This window comes from Chenopodium album, chromosome 7 (assembly GCF_948465745.1).
Source record: "Chenopodium album chromosome 7, dcCheAlbu1.1, whole genome shotgun sequence".
NCBI lineage: Eukaryota > Viridiplantae > Streptophyta > Magnoliopsida > Caryophyllales > Amaranthaceae > Chenopodium > Chenopodium album.
Genome location: NC_137840.1, coordinates 57,581,792 through 57,591,342, shown reverse-complemented (window position 1 = coordinate 57,591,342; position 9,551 = coordinate 57,581,792). Strand labels below are relative to the sequence as shown.

The 9,551-nt window shown below is 35.2% G+C and overlaps 1 protein-coding gene across 1 annotated transcript; it reads left to right on the top strand.

Moving 5' to 3' along the window:
- Positions 1 to 2,564: 2,564 nt before the first annotated feature.
- On the top strand, positions 2,565 to 8,100 carry LOC145639090 (putative oxidoreductase At4g09670). The gene is made up of 2 exons (XM_081690234.1): positions 2,565 to 3,129; positions 7,392 to 8,100. The coding sequence occupies exons 1-2, from the start codon at positions 2,656 to 2,658 to the stop codon at positions 8,010 to 8,012; spliced, it is 1,095 nt and encodes a 364-aa protein (XP_081546360.1). The 5' UTR covers positions 2,565 to 2,655; the 3' UTR covers positions 8,013 to 8,100.
- Positions 8,101 to 9,551: the final 1,451 nt, after the last annotated feature.

Below are 9,551 nucleotides of genomic sequence, written 5' to 3'. Positions count from 1 at the left end.
CTCAAACCAAGTGCTTACTTATCTTTATCCTATTAAACTTAAATTTCTTAATATATCTTTCTTAACCATATTAGCATCTATCTTACTTTTCATTGGATTTTTCCATTTCTTAATATATCTCTAATCCTTTTCATTGGATTTTTCCACATGAATTAACCTAGACTAAATTTCACTCATATTCATTTAACAAACTTACATTTATCATGTTCCCATGTTAATCTCAATCCTCCTTTAACTCTATCTTACTACCCCTTAAACACTATAAATAGACCCTTAATTCTTCCCACTTATTCACACCAAATCAGAAATTCTCTTCTCTACTCTCTATCTCATCACGCCTTCTTCTTACTCTATCTAGATTAAATAAACTCTACAACCCATAACCAAGTTGTTGCCACCGAACAACTACCTCTTCCGCCACCAACGACCACCCAACTATACTAATAGCACTATTTTGATAAAGGTTAATATTTAGGTAGTTCATGCACAATAGAATGGTGTTTTTGGTTTTGTGTTATTTTGTTAACCTTATATTAATTAAGATTATTTTATTTGTGTAGGAGGAGTCTCTCGATCGTGGTCAAGTTTAGTAGTCGTATCTTTTTGTTCTCGTGATCAAGGTACGTATAGGTGGCTAGGTCCTTGATATAATTTTTTTGAATGCGTGTTTTGTATAATGTTTGTTTTAATGATTGTTTGAATAAATGTTGTGTATGAATATTTAAGTTAACAATTTTCATGACAAGTTAAAGTATATAATTTTATGATTTGAAGGTTTGATCTCTAAAAGTGTTGATCGATTTAACAAAAGTTGTTTGATTTATAAATCACTTGGTTCAATTAATTTGCAGCTCATTATGAGCCTGAGTATTTGATATTTTAATTGTCCCTCTACCCGGGACTGGTTAAGTAAGACCATGAACTTTGTATGATCTGATCTTTCCTCGAGTATGGTATAACTTGCTTGGGGGGTGTGCACACTTAGGTGAGGAAAATTGGTTTGGAATTATACTTTTAGAATTGGAAAGTTTTTAATATAATGATGATCATTACTACCCTTGGAAGGTTTAATTTTAGAAAGTCTAATTTTGAATGTGACTTGTGACAAGTCAAATGGTTATTTCAAAAGCATGTTTGACTACTAAAAGTATTTACATGCCTTGCGCTTATATGTACTTAGCGCTTTTGCTAATCTGTTTTCCTTTTTGTTTTGATTCGCCCTTTTTACCATTTTTAGTAAGCAGTCTTGATTTCAGGTGTGGTGTTGTTCGTGCGCATACTAGAGTCGGGACTGGGATCACATAGTTAGGAGTTAATTTTATTTATGTGTGGAGTTTTTATTAGATTATTTTGAAACAGTTATTATGGTTACTCATATTATTATTAATAAAAGTTAGTTATTTTTTTTTCCGCTGCAATTTGAGTAATTAAGTAAGCCTTACGTTTTCACGTGGCGATAATACGCCCAAATCTACTTCTACGGTATTTGTATACGTATAAATATAGTAATTACGTAGAGGAAGATTTGGGGGTGTTACATAAATACGATCAGAATAAAGTAGAGGCCTATTATTAGGGCAGGTTCAATCTCTTTTAGGTTGGATTTTTACCTTCATCCCCGAACTACCAGTCATGGTTCCAGACCTATTGGAGTTAACGATCTCCTGGATCGTTAAGGGGTGTAACCTTCACCCTGTGAATGGTTTACAAGTTCCTAAAACTTGTTGGCGACTCTTTTGCTCTATCTTCTTTCCCTTTGGACACCACCGTACTTTAGTGTATGATCACAGTGGGATTCAAGTTTGGGATAATGCTTGAAATATTCCCCACAGTCAAGTATTTTAGGTTAGAGTGAGAAATTGAAAAAAAAAATTACTCCCTCTATTTCATTTTGTTATTTAGATTTAGAATATCTTCTAATTATTAAAATTTAAAGGGAATTTTCTAAATTTCTCTATACATATAAGAACAAATATAGTCATATGAGATCTAGTTTTATTTGTCTCAATAAATACTTTATTAATATCTAATTTTTTTTAATTTTTGCTAGTGTGTGATTAAACAAAAAATCTTGCATGGACCTGGTCCACAATAATATTATTGTGTACCTAAGGTTTAATACACACGTAACTGGCGGTATATTTAATATATTGACCCCTAATTTTATTATAATAACCTTATTTTTAACATAGTAACCTTTTTTAAAACTCGTGTGACCCCTTAATGTTATTATAAACTTAAAGTACAACATTATGTTGAATAGTGACCTAATTTTAACATAGTGATCTTTATTATTCATATGAACCAATATATTAAAATTTTCATTAAAAAAAATAGCCTTTTATTTTATAATTTCACACTAACTTTTACTTCAACATAATAACTTTTATTTTAATATAATGACTTTTTTTTTTATTTATAAAACAATCATATACGTAATTAAAAGATTTACATCGATATACGTAAATGAATAAATAACACTAATTAACGGCGGGAGTATTGATAATGACGTGGTAGTGCCGTTGATATGGCACATATGAACGGTATAGAACCTCCTAATCTACTGAAAACAAACAAGAATATCCTGATTCTGGCGCTTTCTCAACCAATTCAATACCATTCACTCTTTCTCTGTAACTCCTCCATCATTCATCAATGGCGGAACCTCATCAATCCACCACCATTCGCTTCGGCATCCTAGGCTGCGCAGACATAGCCCGCAAAGTCTCTCGTGCCATCCTCCACTCCCCAAACTCCACCCTCTACGCCATTGGCAGCCGCTCAATCGAGAAAGCTCGAACTTACGCGGCCGCCAATGGCTTCCCTTCTTCCACCAAGATTTACGGAAGCTACGATGAAGTTCTCGATGACCCAGAAGTGGATGCCCTTTATGTACCCTTGCCCACTAGCCTCCATCTTTATTGGGTGGTTCGTGCTGCGGAGAAGAAGAAGCATATTCTTGTTGAGAAACCTCCTGCTTTGAATGTTAAGGAATTGGATGTGATTTTGAAGGCTTGTGAGTCAAATGGGGTTCAATTTATGGATGGGACTATGTGGATGCATCATCCTAGGACTAAGATTATGGGGGAATTTTTGAGGGATTCTCAGCGTTTTGGTCAACTTAAGGCGGTAAGTTTTTTGTGATTGATAGTTTCTTTGTTGTTGTACTAGTTGTCGTTAAATAATAGGCCACATTTCTATTTTGTACTTGTCCCGTTTAATCCATGTTATTGAATAGATAGGCTAAAAGGGTATATTTAGATTAATCAATCACAACTTGAGATTACTTTAAGAAAATGGGTGAAAATTGGATTGTTTAATATCAAATTATACTTTGTGATATTGGTTTTATTACTTGATTTGGTTGTAAGAATATTATGGTGAAGTTTGGGGTTATTTTAAGCATGTTAAATGAAATAGTGCTAAATTATTTATGAGAGAATAGCTTTGCTTGATCATTATTCATCAATAGGTAGAGTATTTATACAATACCTACGAACATAAGATAGGAAACAATATTCCTACAAGATATACTACCATAATCATAAACCCTAAAGATATATTCTCTAAATATATCTTAACATAAAATAAACCTAAATATATTATTCTCTTAAGAATATCTACGGAAAATATATCACACATATATTTTCCGATATCCCATATCTCTAACACCCTCCCGCGTAACGGCAGTAACACGAACGTTGCGATTGGAAATTCATCAATTTGTTGAAGTCGATCGAGTTGCACCTCTCTATTGATGTCGCGTTCAATTTTTTTTTTTTATTTAAAAAAAAACAAACTTTTGCTACCACGGCCCTTTGCTGGTGTCCATGGTCTTCTGTCACGGCCCTTTGCTGGTGTCCGTGGTCTTCCTTGCCACGGCCCTTTGCTGGTGTCCGTAATCTTCTTTGCCACGGCCCTTTGCTGGACTCCGTAATCTTCTTTGCCAGGCCCTTCGCTGGTGTCCGTGATCTTTTGCAATTTTTTTTTTTAATAATAAACAATACGCCAAAATGTGGCTTTTCTTCATCTCCATGGAGATGCAATAATGGAGGAAGCACACTCAAACACTACAACCTAACCAAATCACATATGATCATTCATATTGATCACATACACCAATAATAACCCACGTATCACATGGTTATTCCAAAAAAAAAAGATTAAATAAAAAAATAGAAATTTCAAAGAGCAATACTATTGCATAGCGGAAGCAAATGTATGAATCCCACCGGTGGGTTTAATATTCTAACCCACCGGCAGGGGGAGAATTTGTGTGAACGGTCCCAAGATTTAACCTGCTCTTGATACCATGCTAAATTATTTATGAGAGAATAGCTTTGCTTGATCATTATTCATCAATAGGTAGAGTATTTATACAATACCTACGAACATAAGATAGGAAACAATATTCCTAAAAGATATACTACCATAATCATAAACCCTAAAGATATATTCTCTAAATATATCTTAACATAAAATAAACCTAAATATATTATTCTCTTAAGAATATCTACGGAAAATATATCACACATATATTTTCCTATATCCCATATCTCTAACAAATAGTGAGTTTGGTTGAAAACTTAGAATTAGTAATATTGTGGAAGAAGGGTTTTAATGTTTGAAGATATATAAAAATCTTGTGTGGAATGAAGAGTTTGTGTTCTGTAGGTAGGTTAGTTGACAACTGATCAATTGACATCCTTCTCATTCATTTTGTCAGAAGTTCAAAATTTTAGATTTTAAGATGATGGTCATTCAATTGTATCCAATTCCCCAAGGTTTGAAGTTTGAATACATCTAGAGAATTAGATTGGTTAGGCTTTGGTTGCTAATGAGGGATGATTTGTTTGCGGTTTTGTTCGAATGGTTAATGCTGGTGACTGGTGTGGTGACTATGTTCTCAATTTTGCATTAGCGAAAGTCTAGTATACTATTCTTCGAAATGGGTAAGACAAGGAACACTAAAGAAGGCTTACTTAAGTTGCATCTGAAGTATCCCTGCTTTCATTAAAGGCATGCCGTTATGTTGTATTGTTGCTCCTCCGTCCCAACTCCAAGTATTCATTAAGAAATGACATGCCTTTTCTTTACCTTGCTTCCATTGGCCTGCACATCGCCCGTTCAAAACAGAGGTTATTTTGCTGGATGTACTATGAAGGCATGCAGTTTTTTGTTGAAAGACTTGAAACTAATTAACAAGTTGCCAATTACCAGCAATGTAATGTACGTCATATACAAGAATCTTCTTAACGGTGTTTTTCATAAAAAGTCAGAGAACCTTGCTCATCAGACTTGTAATTTGATTATATTGCTGAATTTTAGTATCCCAGGGCCCATTCCTCTAAAAACTAGGACAAAAGGTTAATCTTCAAAGCTTACTACCTGTCAAGCTTAGGCTTACTTTAATAAACCTTGTGAGGATTTTTGCTGAAAGCTTGGAGGTGAATCATCGTATGTTGGTTGATCGCTAGATGTTTAGATAGTGTACAATATTGGAGCTTGTCTGTTGCATGTACCGGGAAAGGATGATAATTGCAAATTTCATTATAAGGTAGTGATTTAGAAGAAGTGCATCCTAGCATAGGTGCCAATGAGATTGATTCTAATTCTAATTCCCTTCTATACTTGGGGGACTTTCTATCTTGGCTGTTTGGGATGGATGTATGTAAATTATTTCTTGTTTCTATCTTAGTGTGTGTTCTTCCTAACTTCTGTTAATAGTGTATCTTCTTCTGGGCCTCTTGGTTGTTTGTTTCTAGACTGTCTACCAAAATAACTTTGTTGTGGCTTAATGCTGTATGGAATTAAGTCTTTGACTGATTGATTGTGTCTTAATGCTGTGGTGAATTTGCATTTAAAATCTAATGTTATGTCTAGCCTTTGTGCTAGAATTCTAAAATTGAAATGTTGATCATACTGTGTTAGGCATTTACGCTTACCTGGGCTGAGAATTGAATTAAATCTCAGACCAGGGAAAGTGATGAAAGATTTATTACAACAAAAAATACCCTAAAAGTAGATTAAGATTGTAGCATCGGAGGAAAAATAAGAGTTACCTGCACAATTTGTTACACCAATGCTTCAGCTTATACCAATATTCATTTATTAATTCATCATCAGATCAATTAATGGTTCTAATTAAAAGACCAGGAAAAAGAGTCATGGAAAAAAAGTTAGGAAAAAAATAATTACAGTAAATGCATTTAGATAAAATGAGGAGGTGGCATGTGTCCCCAAAAATACTAGGTCTAGCTGATGGCAAAATGTTTTTTGAGGCTTGTTGAGCATGTATTAGCTGCGGATTCATTCTTTCATCTAACTTAGGGTCTGTTTGTTTTATGTTCTTTTAACTTATTTTATCTTATCCAAAAAATTAATGAAGAGATTATAATAATCACAAAATGTAATTGATACTTCTCCTTGATTTGCATAAGCATTGAAAAGTTAAAAGATAGGTGCTGAATTGATTCATCAAAACTCCACCCTGTCAATGAGCTCAATACATAAGATATGTGAAATTGTGAAGTATTGGCCCTGTTTCGAAAAAAGGTGAGCATCCAACTAAGGCTGGGATTGCATCTCTTGTTTGAGACTTCCTACTATTTGTTGAAACTGGTATCTCATGTGTTGTATCTCATAGCTGGTGAGTGTGACCATGAGTGCTCATAGGTCAGAGCCTGAATATACTACGTGAAGTCTAGAATTAGATGCCATGATCAAACTTCATTCAACTTTTGTTTAGTAAAAGTGTAGGATGTTATAGTATGTTCAAAAAGGGCGCAAACAAAAGGATTAGGGAAATTAGCCGTAAAAGCCCCTGTGATGAATAATGATGGGATGACTGAAAGAGAGCCGGGAAAGATTCCCTTAGCTTTTTTGTGAAATTAGACAACATCAATAGATGTTTCACGACTCTTTTCAGTTCCAGGGGCTCCTTCTCATGATCTCTTTCTATTATGATAGATCAGAAAACACTTTCTATTTATGTATGTGTATTACAGGAGGTAATTGGGTTCATCTTGTTACAAAGATAGTCTTTTGGGACTAGCTGAGGTACTGAAAATTTACTTGTATTACTGTTAATTCAGATTCTACTAAAGGTTTGGTGTATTTGATTGAAGAAAATATTGAGTGAATCCTAGTTGTGGGACCAGTGACAATAATTTAGGCTCTCCTGAGTGCCAAAAAGAACTGAGGAAACCTTTTAGCATTCTATACTCTGGAAGACTCTATGGTCTAAAGTATGGATATCATAAGAAAATTTATACATTCACCATAAATTTTTGGTACAATTGGCGTCCATAATGTTTGTTTTGAGTGCTTTGTCAATACATTGTTGTGATCTTTCAGAAGCTCTATTCTCATTATTGGCCCACATTTTACAGGTGCAATCATCTTTCACCTTTTCTGCCGATGAGGACTTCCTTGAAAATGACATCCGGGTAAAGCCTGATCTCGATGCTCTTGGTGCCCTAGGTGATGCCGGCTGGTACTGCATCAGGGCAAGTCTGTGGGCTGCAAATTACGAACTTCCTAAATATGTGACTGCTTTAAGGTTTCCTATTAAAAACTCTGCTGGGGTGTTGTTATCCTGCGATGCTTCCTTGCATTGGGAAGATGGCAAAGTAGCCACCTTCCACTGCTCTTTTCTCTCCAACTTAACCATGGATATAACCGCTATTGGCACCAAAGGCACCTTGCAAGTGAATGATTTCATTATTCCATATCAAGAAGCAGATGCCTCTTTCTCAACAGTCTCTGAAGCTTGGTTCACTGACAAAGATTTGGAATGGAATCAAAAACCGAGTGAGCACATTGTTACTACGGATCTTACCCAGGAAGCTCTTATGGTTAAAGAGTTTTCAGCTTTGGTTTATGGCATAAAACACCATGGTCTAGCTCCAGAGAAGAAATGGCCTACTATTAGTCGGAAAACTCAACTTGTAATTGATGCTGTGGTTGCTTCCATTGACAAAGGCTTTGAGCCAGTCGAAGTAAACTATTGATTTCAGTAATCGCCCTTGTAATGTAACTGCAATTCTTGTTTTTCTTTTGTTACCCATTTCTGGCAATAATAAAGAGTAATTCATTCTGTATTATGGAACTGCTTCAGCATTCATGTTTGTTTTTGTCGATATGCTTCGCATTCAACTGTCTTATTTTGGTAGGACAATTCAGCATTCGAAAGTCTGAGCCTCGGTGATGACTTCCCGTCTTAAAACAATAAGCACAATGAACTGTCAATTATACTTTCAGTTGTGTGTTGCAAGGATAGTGTTCATTCAGGAGCATGTCTAATGATGCTTAACTAAACCTCGATTATGTTATGGTAATGATACGATTGGAGCATTGTCTCTGATTTTTCAGCTGTACACGTTTTAACAGATTTGCAATTGCAAGAGGAAGACAACCTTGCAGTGTTTATTAGCGTTTGTTTAACAGTTTGAGGACTAGAGGGGAGGTTTTAGTAACAGGCTAACAGCAAGCTAGTGCATCAGGCTCTTTCATTAATTAGGTGTCTGTTGTGTTGAGTAATTTAGAGTATTGAGATTATTTCCATGATTGTTATATTAATTTGCTTAGGATAAGGTGTAGCAAATTAATTAGCAAAAGATATAGCAAAGACAAACCCAAATTTGCAGCAACAAATGTCACTCGGTCGAGCCTTAGAAGCCCGATCGTACGTGAGGACAAACAAGTAAGATGTTGTTGTGCAGTTCGATCGGGCCCGTATGTGTGGCGTTTTATTCCCACCCAGCCGCCCGATCGGGCAGCAGCCTCTCGATCGGGCCCGCACACATGAAATCATATTGAATTATGCTCGCCCGATCGAAAGGTAGTCACCCGATCGGGCCCGTCATATTTCTGGAATTGACGTCAATTGATATTGACGGTTATTCTCGTGACTTTGCTCTAGTTATATATATACTCTGATATGATGGAAGTTGAAGTAATGGAAAAAGAAGAACAGTAACTTCCATTTTCATTTTTCTTGTTTGCAAAGGTTTTTAATTATCATCCTCACAAATCACATACACTTATCTACATTGTATTGTAATCATCCTACTTGTGATTGCAATTGTTGTTCGTATCTGCTAAGTATATTTTCGTGATACCCGGTTGTAGTATAGGGTCAGAATTATACTTTTGGAAAAGTGATCCCGTTCACGCCTCGAAGATTTTACCGGTTTATTTTGTTTGCTTTCTTTGCGACCCTTGTTAAACACAAAATCCCCAACATTCCAAAAGTATAATTTCTACAAAGATGGCAAATGTGAAGATATGAAGACGAATTTCCAGAAATTGAACAAGTTCGAGGGTGTAGATCTTGGTATGGAGATGGAAACGAAGATGGTGATATTTCTTGAGGGATTACAAGAAAAAAGGTTTGATGGAAGGTTTTCTCTAGTTAGTTATATGATTAAAGTCACTCCATTCAAGTAAGAGGTTTCTTATTTGTGATTAATATATATTTATATGTCCGATTATTTATCTCTATGGTTAATTCTTGACATGTTTAATTAATCTAAGTTTATAGATTATGT